The sequence below is a fragment of the Cygnus olor genome, chromosome 11 (genome assembly GCF_009769625.2).
Source record: "Cygnus olor isolate bCygOlo1 chromosome 11, bCygOlo1.pri.v2, whole genome shotgun sequence".
NCBI lineage: Eukaryota > Metazoa > Chordata > Aves > Anseriformes > Anatidae > Cygnus > Cygnus olor.
The window spans coordinates 20,490,001-20,510,229 of record NC_049179.1 but is presented as its reverse complement, the minus strand read 5'-3'; the positions used below and the strand labels follow the sequence as shown (position 1 = coordinate 20,510,229).

Genomic DNA, 20,229 nt, shown 5'->3' with positions numbered 1-20,229 from the left:
GTTCAAGCACTGACAATTTTATGCTGGACAAATCATCTCTGATAGGTGATCCTGCACTGGCTCGGGAAAAAAAATATGCTTGTAAGTAGCCAAAGAGTGAAAATTCTTGGCTCAATGTGATCCAGCAATGATGCATAAACATCTAGACAGATAGAGACAGAAAACATTTATCTGTAAGCTGTCTTCAGAAGATTTACTGGATGCATCTATGAAAAGCGAAGTGCAGACAGCCCTCTGCTTTTTGTCAAAATTTAAGGTCATCAAAAAACCCAGCCTGTTCAGTGCTCTCAGCTACTCAGTGATGCCACTGCTATAACGCAAAGCCAAATTAGCTGTTGGGGGAAAACACTGTTATTGACAAAGACGAGTGGAAGTACGCTATTGGCTTGATTCTGAAGGTTTACATGGAAATTCAGGTAGGATTACACTGATCCTCCACTTGTTTGCTTAAAGCAAAAAAGTATTTCCCACAGGCTACAAACCATGGTTTAACACAACAAGCTGCAAACAAGTTTAGCTCTACCTGGTAAGAACTGCTACTGGTCAGACTCTCTAGAAAATGACTACTTAAAATAGTGCTACTTAAATGCTTCTCATTTCTGATTCCCTGTATTTGTTGCAGGTAGGGAAACACAGAACCAGAATCCATTTTTGACAGTCTGCAATGTTTATGAAAACTTATTTAAATATAACAAATGATCTATCTGAAAAAATGCCCACTGTAGCTAATAAGACCAAGGTGCCTGATCTAAATGCCATTCCTGAAGCGTACAGAGGGATTGCTGAATGCATAGGAATAGGGAACTTCAATATCACACTAGGCATTTAAACAAACAAACAAACAACATAATAATAATTAAAAAAAATAAAAAACGTTTTCAGCAAGTCAGTGGTTTTGACACAGATGATGTACAATTTATCATACAATTCTGAATTAATCACATGCCAACATAAGCAGCATCAGTAATTTAAAGTTAAAAAAGGAGAAAAGCTAGAAGTTGTAATTTCTATTTGGAGACCTAAACAAAAATGAGAAGATCTGTGCAAAAGGAATCAAGTGCGGAAGCTGACTGGATCTTTGGCCAAAAACATTGCCTCTATCTGCCCGATATGTCCCTCAAGAAATCCAAACGGCATCTTAATGACCGTACTTTTAGGCATCCATGGGAAAACATAAAGAAATAAATGCTACATGCTTGACTTTTGGTATTTCAAATACAATTTCCTTAAGTAAATCGCTTTCATTTATATAGCAATATGTAGCATAGTAGAGTTCAGTGCTGTACCAACAAAAAAACTCAACCGGAGACTTCAACAGATCTGCTGGTTTTTTGAAAAGCACATACAATCTGCAAAATAAAAGGCCAAGCTTCCAGCTAAAGAAGAGATTTTAAACAATTACCAAAGCGGGATAGTGATATCATAAAGGCAATTTCTGCGCTAGCTTGTTTTCTGAAACTCTCTTTGCCTCTGAACAGCTAGAACAGATAATAACTATTAGTAAATCAAACTCCTGCAATATCCAGCTGTGTCTCACACATTTACATACAGATAGAATGGGTATATGTTTTTAATATGTATGCGATACGTACTTTTACCACAGCTGAAGTGCATGTACAAAGGAGGAGGAGAATGGGAATGGAATCAGCATGAGATAATAAAGTGGCCTAGATAAAGTATTAGCCAGCGATTGATCTCAAACAGGGGATGTTGCTTCTCTCTGACCTGATTACTTACTATGCATAGATTCCATTAAATAGAGCTTAGAATGGAAAGCTTCTGAAAAATACCGTAAATACAGTCAGATCTACAGCTTCCTGAGCCAAACCAGCGTGCGGATGCCTACCCATACACTCGGCACAAGCAGGAGCTCGAACCTTCCCCGTGCTGCCACGTCGCGCTCGCTAACTGCACGCACCCCACTCGTGCCTGTCCGTGCTTTCCCGGCAGCCTGGCTTGCAATGCCAGATGGCTCCGTGGTTTAAATGAGAACAGGAAGTTCATGGAAAAAATTATCTATACAGAGAAGAATTGCTGAGATCTTCCTTTTCTTATTGGAAGGGGAGAGAAGAGAGACAGAGGAATACACTAAGATGTGCAGATTTCCATGGTGCTGAAACAGGAGCAGGTTCAATTTAATTGACTCTATGCCCTTCTTGTCTTAAGAAGGAACAAATTGGAGACAAAAGAGCAGACACAGTAAGAACAATGTTCAGAATAACCACTGGTGAATTATAAAGATCATTCCTTCCCCAGAATGGCCAATTTTCCCATTGCCTGGTGAAATTACTTTTTTTTTTTTTTAAACACTTCCGTGGAAAAAGTCTGCTAATTGGAAATACTTTGAATCAACTAAATTGCTGATTATGTATACACAGAGAAACTGGTGTTATAAATATATCTTTTTTTTGGTGGACAGGTGTAAGGAAGACTGGGTGTAAATAGAGGAAGTTAATTTTTGTGAGCTGTTATGGAAATCTGGTGTTCGCTTCCACAAGAATACCTATGGTACTAGAAAGCCTGATTTTATACAGGAATTTCATACAGCCTTGGCTTTGGCCCTATTTTCTAACAAAATGTGTGTAGTGACTTTTATAAAAAGAAAAAAAAAAAGGGCTTCTTAGCATGATAGACGGGGTAAATCCATCCCTGATGTAACCCTGTGACTTCACTGGAGTTGCCAATCTGGCACTCCAGGTATTGTTAGTTGGCTCTTAAAATGCATTTAACAATTCACTGATTATCAGGAGAGCAGAAAAAGATTGATGTTCTGCTCCCTTCATTTTGCTTCCAGTCTTTAATTATACTAAATTGGTTACAAAATAGTGACTTCCAGTACGGTTAATGTCCATAGGGGAGAAAACTTACACTCCGCTGTTTTGTCTGAAGCTAACGATGATTACATGTTACACCTTTCGTCCTTGCTAGTACATTTCCTTTAAATCAAAACAAACAACGAATAACGTGAAATCCTGCTCTCAGTGAAATCAACGGTAAGCTGACCTTGAGAGGTCCAGGATTTCACTGATAGTATCTGCATCACTCTACCTGCTACTGCTAGTTAACACAGAGACAGCCATTAGAATTACAACAGGGGCTTCAGAAACAGAAGATGGGGAATCAGAAAGGTTACTGCGGTCACAAATTCCAGAATTCAGAGGATGTTTAACAGTGTTGGCCCCGTTTTCCAGCTAAGCAGGGAAATACACATACACATATGTATATGCATGTTCTGATATGCTTGTGTATGTGTATTTATTACACACATATGCAAATGTATATCTGCATATAAATATCAGAAATAAAGTGCTCCTTGACAAGGCTGGGTCAGTGCTAGAATGCAAAGGACCCGACCGGAGAGCAACTACTGAGCTAGCAGTGAGCCTGCTGCAGAAAAGCGCAGGGTGCTCTGAGCCCATCCGGCTGGGAGAGGGAATTTAGGCCAGCTTATGAGGGTCGGCCACATTGCAGGCAAGGACTGGGTCACTTCTCTATTTCAGCAGCAGTCTACTTCATGCTTTAGTATTTGCTGTTGCAAGTTCATTTATAATTGAATAGAAAGTAGCATGAGGGAAAAAATGTGTTAAACAAAAGATTTTGTTTAAAAAGTAGGAAGTTGTTTTTTTTTTTTTTTTTTCTGGGCTGCTATAATTTTAAAATTATTTTACAAAATACCTCCTTAAAAGGGGACTAGCACACTCCAGGGCATGTAGTTGTAAAGATAAATCTGTGCACTTCCCTGGTACTGCAGGCACTCACCCTTTGGCCTCATTTTTATGACTCTACACCCTGGAGTGGTGTTATTGCTTCCAAACATACATATATACTTATGGGGGTATGTGCGATCTGCAGATGTTTTATTTATAAGTGGCAGGCCTATTGCATCACTGAAACATGCATTTACAAACAGATACAGGTTTTATGAAACCCTATTCCGTTGTTTTAATAGCTAAGCTATCCAGCCATAGCATAATAGTGCACAAGGTAAATGTGTCTACATCTCTAGAACCTGTTCCAAGTTTTCTCAGATGTGACTAACTGCAAGAATTTTCCAACCATCAAAAGTTAATAAAAAAGACAAAATAAGGCAGAGTAAGCCTTTCATACGAGACGCACACCACCACAAAGTGGAGGGGCTCTGATAAACTTCAAGGCCTCATTTTGCCAAGGTATTTAAGCAGGTGCCTAACTTCAAATGTGGATCTATTTAAGTTAATATCCTTAAAATGAGATTCACAGTTAAATACTTTACTAACCAGGGTCTACACTGAGACTAGTCTGGATTGTGAGATATCTGCCCCAGGGCATCTGCGGAGATTAGCCTTTAACTAGAGAATCGCTGCAGTAGAAACAATTGTTTATTTTACTTGTATTTCGTAGCATGTAAGCAAGAAAGAAAATGACGCAAACGTGTTCCGTATGTCGTTGAAGTCTGCTAAAATTATTCCTACATATTCAATGCACAGAAAATAAATTACAGTGATTTTACAGAAATCTCCAAGTGACAGGAAACATAGCACATACAAAAAGTAATGAAACACTTAAAAAACAAAGATATTTGTTGCAAATCAGAAGATTCTCAACTACAACTCCTATCTCCAATATAAATTATTGTAAATACTTAAAGCAATTGTTTGATTCTGTATTTTTCTAGTAGCTTAAAAACAGTACTCTGCACTAAATGCATAGCCACAAGGGACCAGCTCAAGAGCAGGTACCCCATTATTGCCTTACTGAAAAAACGACATTTGCTAGAAAAAGAAGTGGTCTCTGAGCTCAGATTCCAACACTGACAGTCTTTCTATGGGAAGACCAAAGCCACATACTAACTCAATCTTCTGTAGCCAAACTAATTTCATTGTACATGAATATAGGTGAAAACAGTAGCTTCTGCATTTCATTAAATATACAATATTTTGACCATATCCCGTTTTCAATCTTCAGATTTTGAAAGGTTAAGACTAGCAAACGATGACAAGGAGTGACCTACATTAAGCTGTAATCCCTGGACATACAAACTGAAAAAAATGTGTATTAAGCATCAAAATCTTTTTGATTGAAACTTGATACGGGCTGTGAAAGTTCTGTATTAACTCCCCAAATCACAAGTGAAGCTTTGGCCACAACGAACATAACAGCAAAATATCCACTAACTTGAGTGGAATCAGAATTCCACCTTTTGTATGGGTGTTCTCTCTAAGTGTGTAATTGCTGCACAAGCCAGAAACAGTTCAGATTTAAATTTGTACATGCTGAAAAAAAACTCAACACAAAAAATGGCAAAAACTCCACTTCCCTATATGTTAATAAAAAGCATTCATATGAAAACCACACTGGAGGGCTCTGAAGTTTTACTTACCATTAAATCTTCGGGAGCTGGTCTTTCCTTTGGTTGCTTTTTCATGCTATGTGACATAAAACAAAATGTTCATATATAAACAAGTGTTTATTTATTCCATTTGCTTAAACAGCGAAGACATCCTCCCTTAACAGAGACAGACTGTGTCTAGAATTTCAATGTATTTCTTAACTTCATCACATACCGATGGAAGACAGGGTTCCTAACAGTGGCCAAGACGTTAATCAACTTCTCCTCTCCTCTCCCTCCCTCGCGGTCAGTGTTTCTCTGTTATTAATATTTTGTTGACTGTTAGCCAATTTTCATCTTTTCTGTATGTGCGTCTTTGAAGTTCCCTACAAATGTCTAGGTTTCTTTCATCATTTTCGAAAGACGTCATACCTACTAATGCCTTCCTCTGAATGAGACGTAGAGACAACTGTTTCCCTTTTATTTATAGGTCTATACTGCTTGTAACCATGAATATGTGTAAATATAAAGATCATTGAAAACCAATCAGCTCAGAAGGTAAGTTGATTCTCATTTTGCTAGGGATTATTACATAGCTTGACACAACATATTATACAAACAGGTGGGAAATTTAACTCTAACACTAAACAGCTTCAGGAAAACACACAATACCCTGGGGTTTCTACCTTAATTTTTTCACATTCATTTCCATTACACTGCAGGGTGATAGTTCATTACACAGCATTAAGCTGTTTATAAGATCATGTTTCTCATCCAAATAGTCCTAGTTTTCTGTGCAACAGGTGCAATTAGCTATTGAAGACTGTGCTTAGCTGCATGAAGGAACACAATAACATGGCACAGAGGTGACCATCAGGAGCTGCCTACTGACTAATTGGATTACATCCAAACAGCCAGGGTTTATGGCGTCTCTGGTATAAAGTCATAACGTCTGATATGCTGCTCACTTGACATCTCTAATACTTATTAGAAATTGATTGCTTAAATAGCATTCAGAGTTTCTTCTCATTTGTTTGCTTTTTTAAACAGTAACGCCTCATTCTAAAAAGAGCTGTGTGCTGTACAGCCTACATAACACTATATCTAAAATATTAGATAATCTGTGATGCAGTTAGGTTGCATTAATGACACGATTTACCTTCCCTACAAATAACTACACGCACCTCAAATAATGCAGGCATGAGCAAGTAAAGCAAGCTGTCTGACGAGTAGGTTGGTAACAGTTCTAATCTGACAGTCCAAAGTAGCTGCGTCCCCAGGGAAAACAAGGCTATTAGCCACCATCAGTTATGCTTCAGTTTGACATCTGTGGAAATTTTAACACAGGTTATCCCTCCCCCAGCCTCAATGAGATTTTTTTTTTTTTTTTAAAAAAAAAAACAGCCTGTCATTACTTTTTGAAGGGATTAAAAATATACAGCTTCATGCACATCAGTTGTGGTGCAGAAACCCCCGAATGGAGGTGCTCTTTGTAAACTGAAACTATTGAAAAAGGAGGCCTACGTTATGCAAACTTGAATTATTTATTTGCTTTAATTAACTGATAATCAGACTGCTTTTTGTTTCTGTATTGATTGTTACATACTATGCCAGACCTGGAAGGCACTCTCTCCTATGTTAGGTATTCAAAATAGAAATATTTTAGATGGCTTTTGCTGCAGTGGCTCTCGCACACAGTACAGAGAATTGGAAAACGCTGTGAAGCCCGACCTACAGATCTGCGTGGAGCCAAGGGTTTTGAGTGCCTTGTTTTCACTGAGAAAACATCCCTGAAGTAGTCCTCTCATCCACGCGGCTGCTGCTCTCGGTGGCACACACTGAGATGGCTCCATCTGATTTAGCACAGCTGAGCATCCTGGAAGTGCATGCTCACAAAAGGGATGCTTCTCAGTCAAACAAATCTTACCTGTACAAAATTCAAGCTTGTTTCTTCTGCCATACATAAATGACTGCCTATTATTATTAATTATTATTATTATTATTAAAGTGAATGACAGTTTAAAAAGATATTCCCTTCATTCTGTTTCTTTAGGATAGCTTACCCATAAGACTTTCATTCTCTTGTCACTAGAGAAGTGTATTCTTTATTCTACAAATTCCTCCTTGCCTATTCTCCTTTAATTTAAATGGTCTTCAAAGAACTATTCAGTTTAAGGAAAGAAAATATACCCAATGGTGTGTTTTAAAATACGATTCCCAGTAAAAATTACTTACTGAAAAGCCAATGAATTAATCAAGGCTACTTGCCTTTCTAAACATTGTGGCAATTTTATAAGTAATATTTTAAAAAGCCCTAAATAATGATATTATACACCTGGGTTTTTGCGGCCTCTTTACCCTCAGATGAATTCTTAAGAGTCTCATTGCACAAGACTGCACCCACATCCAGCGCAGGTTTATTAAAACAGGAAAAACCCTTGTAAGTACTTTTACGACCCTTTGTGTAAATAACGTTTACATAATTTAAACAGTTTGCTTAGCTTTGCTGCCCCATCTGCCCAAGGCCCCCAAGTCCCTCTTCTCTCAGAAAGGATGCAAGGAAAGCCATAAGGTCTCGCAGAGCTGCAGAGTTAATGGCATGTATCATTTACATTGAGGGCATGGCATGTTTGCAAACTGAGCTTACCATTGAGTGATGAAGTGTACAAATGGCTCAGAGAACTCCCCGACTGGAAGGACGGGCGATTCCTGGGATTGGATTGAAACAAGAAGCAGAGTCAGAAGCAGAGAAGACAATTTTTTAGAAGGAGAATAATATAACAGCGACAACAACAGCCAAAAAAAAAAAAAAAAGGAATCAACAAAGCCTCCTTTTCACACAGAGAATTTGAGGGAGAAAGGTACAAATTCTTCCGAGAATGTGTTATAAAACACTGAATTTCAACTAATGAGTATTACACAATGGGTAAAAACATGTGGAAAGACACTGAGGGGAGGTGAAAAAAAGGACAATGATAGCCACAGGGTAAAAAGGAAGGTAGGGAAAGTGTAAATGAGAAATTAATGATTATTTAAGTAACACACAAATGGTCTTGTAATTAACAAAGAGCTGTGAAATTATTCTTGTGTTGACCTTTGTTTCTTTCACTGCATTTGCTATTTATTTACACTCATGTTTATTTACACTTATTCATTTTAGAGGCTCTCCTAATTCGCAGTCTGTTCTAGATTTAAAAGATGAAATAATTTTTAGGAGGAAAATATGCAAGATTTACCAGTCTAGTGAAAATAACCACTCAGTGTTTATGAAAGAAAAAAAAATTAAGAGCACAGGGAAAAAATATAGAAATGGGGAACAAACAACATCACCATTTGCAAAGAAGGGCTTTACGAATTTAGGAGTTTTTCCAAGAATGACAGAGAGCTCCACTGTGTTTATAGTGTAACAGCTCAGGATGTAATGAAATTACACTGCAGAGTACTTTAACAGTGTCATCTCATTAGACCTACAGTTGGAACAAGAGAGCCACATAAAACAGGCAGCTGCAAATGACTCCATTCTCATCTATTCTCATTTGCTATTAAAAATACCTTTCGGCGGCTTTTTTTCCTCCCTGACATCCCTACACAAAGTACCCTGCAAAGTATGATACATGCACCTATTTAAATTAACAAAGGAATGACTTATTTTAATCTCACTGTGCTTTGGAGTGCTTTGGCCATTTGGATGAGCAATATATCATTACATACAACCTTCCAGCGCTGCAGGCAAGAAACTCAGAGCGTGCAGCATTTGGTGGGAGCCAAACAATTTCTCTAGCACACAACTGTGTCAAATGCATGCATGTATTCATTATTGAGAATGTGAGGAAATAGCTTTGATGTAGTGGAAAAAAGAAGATGATAAAAGCACCTCTGCAATGTGTGTGCCATTATCAATGGTGGCAGATAGACACAACTGCAGAGCCTCCTATGTGATTAGTAAATATACATATAATTGCTGTGGCCAATTATCAGAAAAATGAGATCGGTAATTACAAGACAGAAAATTAACTAGAACTCTTATTAAGGCTTTGTTTCCAATTCAAACAATTGGAAACTGCTGGAAAATACAATTAAATCAAAAGTAAGTGAAGAGTAAAAGGAGAAGCCAAAATTGCTTTACAATTTTCAAAGAGTTCTATTAAATACAAGGACTGTTTGATATAACATGCCCAAATTCTCTTTGAACTTAGCCCGGGCGAAGGAGAGGTTATTGTTTCTAAACTTATAAATGACATCAATATAGGAAGGTTTGCACTGGAGAGCGGAAGGAACACAAGGAAATAAACAGCGCAATTAAACTTTCTCCACTTCAAAGAACCGTGCATGAAAATTATTCATATTAACACAGAAAATGCAGAGCCAAGTGTCAGGCTTGCTTCCACTGTGTGGAGCCCAGCAGGTTTAGCCTCTCCCCATCCTTTTCTCGTGTCCTGCAGAAGTCTTCCCCGCGCTGGCACCTGAGGTGGCAAACACCGTGGTCCCCATGGGGGACAGACTCGGGGCAGGAACGTATGAAAGATGCTGGGCACACATTACAGATCACTGAAAACTGTACGGCAAAGCTACTGGAGCCCTCTCCGTGGGGAAGTGGCCCTGCCCAGCGATGTTCCCCCGCTGTTTCAGCACAATGGGAGTGAGGAGCTCCTCACGAGCATCCCTCTGGCGGGGCTGCCAGCGTGGATGGTGCGCGCTGGGGGAGCAGGACGGGCACGCGGCACTTCGCACCAATTTGGTAGGTGATAATTTCTGCAATCGCAAAGAGATGACGGACCCGTAATAGAGTGAAGCTTCATTATGAGAGCTGAAGAGAGGCTGATGAACTGCTCTGAAGCCACCAGCCTTGGGCTACGCCAAGCGAAGCCAGCAGCAAGAACCAGGCCACGAAGACCAGCATGGGTGCCTTCACCCAGTGGCTCCTGAACCGCAGCACAGCCAGATGATGAGGTGCTCTGGCACAGGCAGGTGAAAGTAAACCCCAAACGCTACATTTTGGCACAGCTTTCTGTCAAAACGCAAGCATTTTAACCTGATCTGGGCGTAGCCTCTTCTGCCCAGGCCTGACAGCCATGGCCAGGCCTCCGCTGGCCTTCCTGCAGGAGCTCAGGAAGAGATTGTGGAGGCAGGGAGATAAACACCACCTACATCTCAGCAGTATGAAAACAAGATGCTTTCATGCAGCCTTCCCAAGGATTTCAGACTGCACGTCCCACACATTTGTTGGTCGTTCACTTGATGAATTGCAAGTCTTTTGGGATGATACATCGATCTCAGGAAAATACTCGCTAGGAAGTGCATTTGAGGGAAAACAGATCGGTGGAAGTAAATAATTCCACGCCAGTAAATATGAGCCAATTCTTACTTTACAGCATTAGGTAAGTCAGGGGAGGAGGCTGCGGATTTTGGTTTCAGGTGAACCAGGAAAGCATGGGCTCTCAACTACTTACAAAGGTAAATACTGAAAAGTTCCCTTTTTAAAACAACTCGAAACAGAAAACATCCCTTCAGTTACGATATCTACCCAGGGAAACTGGTGACTGAAATATTTCTGTTTCTGCCATTGTTCTATTCAAGAACATTTGAGTAGTAGAAAGACGAGAGTGTTTTGTACTTTGAGCTATTCCAGTGAGAGAAGTGTTCCTATTGCTGCCTCTGAAACTTGAGCAATTACGATGTTGTTGCATCAGGTATAAAGCAAAAATTTCCCAAACTACACAAAATAAGTACAGCCTATATTTTATCATGATGTTCTCCAGACTATGACTCTGGCTAACTCTCAAAGGAATGGGAACATTTCATTTTCATTAAAGACCACATATTTAACCAATATCTTGAAGAACAATATATCGAAGATGCTGCGAAAATGGCAGTAGAGTCACAAATGGTTGCAAAGGGCAACGTACTCATTGCCTCTTACATCCCCTGGCTGCTTATTCCCAAGGCTGGCTATTGTCCCAAGCCTCCAAGCAACATTTCTGCAACTGGGATCTGCTGCAGGAGAAGACAGGATCAGCCTCTATGATTTCTCTGTGATCAGCCTCAAAACCAGCCAAACCGTGCACATACGGTGTGAACGGGGAAGGGCAATAGGAAAAAAAGTTTGAGTGATGCCTTTGCCTTGTGAATAATGAACAGTTCAAGAAGGTCAACCCATTACAACTGAAAGCGTTTAATTATTAATTATGCACAATCTATGAGCAAAAGGACAAGTTCAGAATGTTTAATGTGTGGTAACTCCGACTGGACCCTCTCTTGGCATTTTGTTATTAGCACTTGTCAGCAAGGTGCTCAGGCATAAAGAAAAAAGCACAGCAGCAGAAAATCTGAGCTAGCAGGAGGAGGGAGGGCTTTAAACTTCAAACACTGATCCTAATATTTAATTTATGGAGTGCCAATGCCCTGGTATAAACCTTATTGACTTCCATGGAGTTAGGGGAAGTCACATTATTTAGATGAAGACATGGGAAGATGAACACTGTGACAATCCCTTCAAAAGCCCTCTCTTTTGAAGGGACTGATGGCATTACTATCTGCGTCTTTTTTTTTTTTCCCCCACAGGTCTCAACAAAGAGTGAACAACCTAGTAATGTGTCCAGAAGTCAACCAATCCTTTCCCGTCTGTGCAATAAGAGTTCAAATGACAGGTCTAAGCATTATTCTCACCTGCTTCTCAAATCTGCTACCCGAAATGTCTTTTGATCTGTTTTGCTCCCATCAAGCAGAGCAGTAGCAGAGATTCTGCTGAGGCTCAGGGAAAAATAATGTACAGCAAACTCACAAATGATGGAAAGAAAAATAAATATGGATGAGGCACCTTCCTCTCCTTTCTGTCCAACTTGAAAGTTTGTCTGGGTAAACCCAAATTCAATCAACAGATACAGCTCACAAGTAGTATTGCCTCCTCATCTGCTAACTCCGTCTCCATGAAGGGTTAAAATTCCCCATTCCCCACAGCTCCAGAGCTACTGCGATTTTGCAATACTCTCTCCTCAGTGTGCGTGCTTGTGCAGAAGGAAATGCCATGGTCCTATGGCTCTATGGCCACAAGAGGGAAGTTAGCAGAACCGAGTAAACCAAACTTCAGTTACTCTCTCCTCTGGGTTTCCCCAGCACACCCTGTCTTTGAAATTATCATCTCCTCTGGGCAGATATTCCTATTCTGCAACTTGTCCATTGATGCCGAAATGGCAGTATTTAATAAATCATGTGTGCGCTTTACAAAGCATTTTTGGCTTATCACTTCAGCCTAGACAAATCTCTAGGACTGAAGAATTTGTATGCACTCCTGCTCCCCTGTTGCTAAAGCTTTCACATAATACCCTTACTTGCTTTTTACTTTGTGGCCAAATAGTGATTTTTTTTCAGACAAACTTAAGTTTTAGCTGTACCAGAAATGCTGCCAGTTGCAATTATGTGTAATAACCGCACTGCAGTTACAGAGCTGTTTCAACGAGACCAGCAAATTACAATATTGTACATGTTCAGATTTACTCCTTCAAGGTCAACTTCCTTTTACAGCATTCCTAACAAAAAAAATTCCATTGCTGACTTTTAGCCAATCTACTTCAAAAGCCCTGCACCAGCCTAATGGCAGGTGAACTCTTACAAGTAACAAGTTTGCGGAAAGCAACGATGTCTGGAGGGGGCTCAGAGGCCCAGACTTAAAAGAATTTCTGGATTGTCCCCATTATACTCCCACCCCTAGCAGGAAGGTGAAAGACGATTACATCTCTGCGCCAGGTCGCTTCTTGCTCTTTTCTTAGTAGCAGATGCCAAATGTGACAAATTATATGTGGGGGCATTTTGGTGTGAAGTTCTGTCTGCTGGGATTGGAGTGTCAGCAGTAAACTCATTTATTTCCAGATCTCTAGCTGGACTGGAACCAAGGTTGAAAGGCCAGTGTTTTATCCACCAAAACCCTCAGCCTACCTCTAACACCTCAAATCACGTGAGAACCAGCTGTTCTCTCAGGCAGAACTACATGCACCCCAAGTTCTTGAAAATACACCGTATGAGTAACCTACATTTGTACGCGAGGCACGCAGACATTCGTGGTTAAATTTGTCAGCAGGTACTTGGAGCTATTCGCTTGTCACTTCTGCAGCACTGGCTGCTGTGGGATGTTTTTCAGAGCCCAGGACAGGCAAGGAAAGAAGCCGAGGAGTGTAATTAACATTAGGAATAATCTAGAGTGTACAACATGACATTTTCTACCTCTCACCAAGCTTTGTACCTGTTAGTGAGGCTCTCTAAAGGGCCTTGCAGATAAGTGTACAGGTAGCTGGAAAACAGGTTAATCCTTTAACCGTAACTGTAATTGCTTTCTCTCTAAAACAAGCATAAGAATTTTTTCTTCTCATTGCTGGTCTCTTGTCGATCATAAGCTAGCAGAGCACAGCAGTGTTTTGGGTAGATACACACACATACGCACATTTCAAATAGCTAAGGCACAGCAGCATGAAACGTAGCCTCTACCTGTTCGCACCAAAGGGACTCAATTGAAAAACTAAACCCATTTATTGTTCCCTTTTTCCTCTGTACACTCCCAATGCATTTTTATTGCTTTTTCATAAAACACTGCTGCAAATAATCAAGCATGACCATTGACATCCACAAGATTGAGTTTTAGGAACCATTAAATGAGCTTGCCCTCTTGGGAAGGTTCTTGCTCAGGTTGGTCTAAAGGTAATTATTCAGCAATTCCTACCTGTGGTTTTACCTTGTTCCTATATAAGTCCCTGAATCTCATACACTAGTAAGGTCACAGTTTTTGTCTCAATAAAAGCATACCCCAAAACAACTTATCCACAGGACAAATTACAGTGGGTATGCGTACACATGCACACACGTGGGTATCCCCTAACACCAGCTTTTCTTGTATGGAAATCTTCAAAACTCCAGAAATTTTCAGGGTTAAATAGAGATATCCATACATTCGAATCAATTCATGAGACTCTAAGAAGAAATTCCCAAAGAAAAAACAAAATCTTGTTTCATTCAGAGCCTGTCAAGTTTTCTACTTCATTTATAGAAATAGCAAAATGTAGCACTGATGCATAAGGTTAAGAAATTCAGCACTCAAGAGGCAATGGTCTTCATTGTGTTATTTGATCAAGCTGAACATACTGTGAATTTTTAAGGCTATGCTGTAGCAATAAATAGAGGGATGTATTTAACCAGGAGGAAAAAGAGGGAATAGAAATAACTATACAGGATACATGTATTAAGTCCAAGTTATTTTTTCCATGAAAAAATTTGAAAATTTATTGACATTGAAATGCTTTATAGCTCAACATTAACACTACGCTAGCATTAACTGATGCTGCTAAATGTTTCTAGAGTATGAATTTAAAAAGAAAAAAAGAGGTCTTTGATTTGTGAAGTTTGTAAAGTCCTTGAGCTAGATTAAACTGCAGTCTTGTGAGACCGAGTATCTCTGTGGGGGCGCTTAACAGAAATGTTCAAGAAACTCATGGAAAGCTTCTCACTACTCACTCATGTAGCTGTCACGGTAAGGATTCACGAGTACAACTAATTAATTTTTCTTTTAAATTTCTGCCTGACTCATCAAAATATAAATATTTTTCAATGCTGTCTCCTATGTGCAAAAATAGGACTTGCTCCTGAAAGCCTTTCCTCCTGAAGCTTCTAATGTAATTAATTTGGATGTCCACTAATCCCAGTATGTTAACTAAAATTGATGGACAAAAATAAGGTTCTTTTTTTCTACTTACTTCAACATATTAAAAAAAAAAAACAAAAAAACCCAACACCTAAGACACTATTACACTGAGACAAGCAATGGAAACTTTGAAATCAAAATTAATTTGTTTCAGATTATGAAGAAGAAAGGGTTACAAACTAGAGCTGATGCTTAACTACAGAGCTTGTGACCACAACTGCTCCAGTACAGAGAAACCCAGTTTACAGCAACCACCCAAGGGGCTGGCAATAATTGGTTTCCTAGTAGGGATACTCTAACTAAATAAAGGTCAAACAAAATAGCCCTGGAGAGCTTAAGGAAAATTTGAAGTAGTTGCTTAAATCAGGAGGGCAGCATACTGGATGCATTCCACAGGGCAAGTTTTGTTTATCCAGCCATCTCCAGCTACAGAGCAGCTACCTGCCAAGCCAAAAACCACAGGACGGGAAGGATGGGAAGCTGACATGCTGAAAAACTGAGAGCTGTCGGGTTTGGCCTTTTGGGATCTTCATCTGCAAGCCTGCAATCACCTACGTGTTTTACCAACTGCTGATCTGACTGGCAATCAGGAAAAATGACATTTTTAGAAGGTTTTAGAAATACTGCATCTGGAACGCAACCGAGGAAGCAACTAAACAGTAATTTCCGACATAATACATTTTGACACCAAGATAACAGTGAAATGAATAACTACAGGTCAGGAGAAGCTCGAAAACAATGCTACTTTTCAACTGACTACAAAAATACCCTATGATCATAGCCCTGTTTTTCCTGAAAACTTAAACCTGCCTTCTGCTGCAGGGTTGCAGAGCCCAGTAACCCACTGCTTACTGAACTGGACATTTACAGCACCCTCATTTACCTTTTAAACTTAGAATCTTCTAACGAATTAAAAAGAAAATGCACAATTATAATCAAAGCTAAGGTTCTCAATCTCTGCTTGGAAGTGGAATTTGATTTACCGAGTGACTCCTGCAAACATCAGCAAAGTGAGCACAAAACCAGACCATGCTGGTGCCTGGGAGGTTGCTGGAGTTCTGGAGGCTGGGCAGGGAGCAGTTAAGGTGTTTTGTCAATTAAAAAATCATGGGAGGCATTCTGAGACTGTGAGCAGCACGAAAGGTTAAAGAGCACACTAATTTTAATTGCAATCTTCAGGCTTCAGAGTCAACCCACTAAGCGAAATTGGGTGGCCTGCATTTCTCTGATGCATCTCTTCTGGGCCTGCAAAATTAATGGCATTTTTCTGGGGTTCTGCTGTTTATATTTCTAATTTATTGCCTGGAATAGACTCAGATGATACAAACTTTTTTTTTATGCACCTAGAGCTTTTGGAGCATGGTCCTGTTGCTGAGTAGACTGCATTGCAAATTCTTTGGCTGCATTATCCTGAAACATAGGGGCACATCTAGGACATCTTCCAAGCCAGGCAGTGGCTCCTGCTTCCAGCAGGACTCCATTCTCCTTCATGTTGGACTGTTTCTGGAAAGACTCTGTGCACGGCAAGCGATGCATGTCCTTCCCAATTGGGATTCATCTGCACTGCTCAGTGCTTTCCATATAACATTTCGGTGAGTTGGAGACAAACTAAGTTGAGTGCTAGAATATTAAATTACTCTCAGATCTCAAATAACAGCAGACTGCTTTTATTGCTGGCTGTATTGCAGGATGAACTGCATTAACAACTAGTCTATCCTCATCTTTGGACCAGAAACAGGAGTCTTATCATGGTGGGAGATGCTGCTATGATTAGGACTGTTGCTTAAATGAGCGTGTCTTATTTGTAGCTGGATCAGATTTCACTGTAAGTTACCACATGTTAAAAAATAAAGGTCCTGGCAGGCATGCATCCTATTCACACAATGATTCTCGCTAATTTTGGCATTAAAAAAAAACATCCCAGAAACAATGTCATTAAAAGCCCGATAACATAATTTAACAAAAATTTGTCAGGCAGAGTTTACAATGCTTCTCAAATCACTTGCTCATTCTGCAGAATTTCTCCGAAGTAAATTTAAGTCCTAGAAAATGAACAGACAGACTCTTTAAACTGCAAAAGTCACCTGCTATGTCTCACATATTTCACTGAGAGTTTAAAGAATAAAAAAAGGCCAGCTTAAAAAATTTCACTACTGCAGAACATCTAAAAACTCCCATGGATGGTTTTTATTCCATCGTGTGCCACCTTACAGAGCATGGTAAGTCCACAATATGTAGGTAATACACAAGCAACCTCTTGACTAGTTCAGTCATCGACAAATCTTATGAATTAAAGATGATTATGAATGAGCAGAACATTAACTTTTGGATTACCTCTACATTTTGGTAGAATGTGGGCCGGTTCTAAAAAAAACAACACATCAACTGCCAATACAATAAGCAACTATTATCAAGAATCAAGGCCTTAATGTTACTTCTGTTTCATCATTTTTAAAGACAACCTGTGTTAGTTTCTGTATATTGAACTTCAAGAGAAGTTGGATTTTTTGGATCATTTCTTATGTTAAAAACAGAGCAGAATAAATTTCCATCTCCCAAAAATATATTCTTAAAATTGCTGTTCAAACTGACCAAAACATGAGAAGATATCATTACTTTTTTCTAATCTACTTGTATAATTTTTTAATCAAATCTATGAAAATGAAGTTCATCACACATATAATGTAACACTGAATTAATGAAGGCAGATGCTTAAGTCTTGTTGTTGCCATATTTTTTATAAATTACCATCAACATACCTGGTTATTTGCTCAATTTAGGCCTCCAATAATGGAAAATAAAAAAAATAACGTTTCTATCAGGTACTCTGGGTCTATTCAAAGGCCTCTGATAACCACCTTGCCTGCTGAAAGCCTTCCCCACCAGTCTTAGCTATTGGTGCTGTCTCCCCATCTATCTGGGTGAGCCTGGAGCCAGCCTGGGGCACTGGGGATATGATTCCTTCTTGGACTCGTATGCTCTGTTCCAAGCTATATGAGGAGATAAAATAGTTGTGCAAAGAGAAATTCGGTATGAGCTGTTTAACCGCAACTTTCAGGAGCCAAAAGTCCCAACCATCTTCTGTCACATAAAAATATTTATTAAGGGACTTGAGAAACAAGTTCTAGGAAACACCCCGTTACATGACCACTGCTGTGCACTATCTGCTTGGAGGAAGCAGCAAGCTACAGACAATCACTCCTCGCTGTCATGACCGTCATTAGGCGAGGTGGGGGATTCTGGGGCTCCCCTGGGGATGGGCTGCACAGCGAAGCTGCAGGAGAGGGGCTCTGATCCTGCCTCCTGTGAGTTTTAGGACCTCCTTACAGCCAAGGGAAAAATTTGGCCCAAAATAATCAGTCTTACAACACTAAACATTTCTAATCTTTATCACTCAGAGTACCAACAACAGCTACAGAGTACCAGATAGTAGAGAGATTCCCTCTCAAAAAGGTCCTTGCGTAGAAGGAGGAGCGTGTATTAGCCAAATAAGCAGGTCCTGCTGCTAGTCCCCAGGATGGGCATCTTACAAAAGACAAAGCCAGGAGGAAAAAAAAACTACACACATTTTGCTCTGAGGTCTTTGCATACAGGGCAGCGCTGGGGGTGGCAGGAGGAACTGTTAAAGTCAGTGCTGTCCACCAGCTAGAACAGAATAACCTTAACATAAATGTCCTCCAAGACACCATCATGCCAAGAATTTGCACTTCCAGGTGTGGCAGCCACTATCAAAACGCTATATATCTTACTAAATGACCCCCTCACAATACACACGTACCGAGCAAATAACACTACAGAGCCAATCCATTCTCCTCTTCCCCCCGGGCTCTAAACGTTATGGCATGCAACTTCCATTTAGACACTGAGTGTGTTGCAAAACAAAGCGAGTTGCACTTAAAGAACTTTCAGCTGAGCTATGCTCCATAACCTGAAGTCTCAACATGCCCACAAGCGCAGTGCTCTCTGAAACACCAGCTCAGGAGAATGATGACTCTGTGGCACACTGCAGAACATCAAGTAAGTTAAAAGAAGTAAATACCAGAATGCTAACGTTAAAGCTAGCTTGGCACTCAGATGTCTACACCAAGTTCCTTGGTTAAAGTTTCTGTAAGAAGATTGGCGCAATCCTAATCTCGAAGAAAGTGTGAGAAAGCTGCAAGAAGCTCCACCATAACGTTCAGCTCTTTAGGGCTCTGTTTTAGAATACCGAACTCAGGTTTAGGTGCTACTATTTAAAAACTATTTAAAAGTAATTTGTCTAGTCCATTTAAAAGCAATTTGCCCAGCAGTAGCAAAACATGTAAAAATATGAGCATATTTAGTTTCACGTCTTCAGGACAGGGATGGCCTTCTGTTACTGGTGTAACCAGCACTGGTGCTTTGGAATTCTCATGTCGTATCCAAAAACACACTTAATAGGAGTAACAATGGATGAAAAAGATGAAAGAAGCAAATTGCCTAAAAACCACTCAAAAAAACAGACCGCCATAAAGAGCCAGGTAAAAGAGCAAGCACCGCTGGAGGCTTGCCAGGACTGGAAGAACTCCCTCCTTCCTTTACACAAAGGATACTCGTTCATTTCAATTTAACTGCATCCCTCAAGGCCCAAATGTCACTTTTAAAAGAAGTTCAGCCAAGTCGATAAGTCATTCTCTAATAAAAGGACAAAAGTGTTCACCGCAGGTAAGAGCAGCGGGTTCACACAAGGAGTAGTTACAGATTGAGACACAACTGAGATCGGGCACTCGGGCATCGCACCGGTGGTGAGCTTAGATCAAGCTCAACAGACACGTTGCAATGGCTGGGCTGGGACTAGCGAACATCTAACGGGCCATGCCTGCAGCCAGCAACCGCGACCTGGCGAGCCAGCAAGGACGTTCTGCTAGAGGTTGTGGCAAGTCTTTAAAAAGTCACGACTTTTTCCTTGTTCACAGTTCCTAATTAACAACAGCACCTTATTAAAATTAAAAACAAACAAAGCAAAATTGATGCCAGTCAGCCCTGAGAAAGCACTCAAATGCTTTACTATCAAGAGCTGCAACCTCTCCTTACACCTCAATTCAGACAGGGAGTCTGCTACTTACACCTGAATCTTCTACACCTTACCTTTTTATTTTGTCCTTCTGATTGAACATAAAAACAGACGTTTAAATACTTACACTCCAGTCTTCTCTTCTTTCAAACACCCTCCTTGTCTGTCTAAACCACCTTAAACACGCCTGATACAAAGTACGCT

General features: G+C 40.0%; 1 protein-coding gene across 4 annotated transcripts in view; it reads right to left on the bottom strand.

Moving 5' to 3' along the window:
* The window catches only part of MAP2K5 (mitogen-activated protein kinase kinase 5), a 130,045-nt gene that overhangs the window by 14,866 nt on the left and 94,950 nt on the right, over positions 1-20,229 (bottom strand). For all 4 annotated transcript variants that reach the window (XM_040569604.1, XM_040569601.1, XM_040569603.1 and 1 more), the window contains 2 exons: positions 7,956-8,017; positions 5,360-5,405 (listed from right to left, as the gene is read on the bottom strand). In XM_040569604.1, the coding sequence (XP_040425538.1) occupies positions 5,360-5,405; positions 7,956-8,017 (108 nt within the window). The remainder of the gene's footprint in view (positions 1-5,359; positions 5,406-7,955; positions 8,018-20,229) is intronic.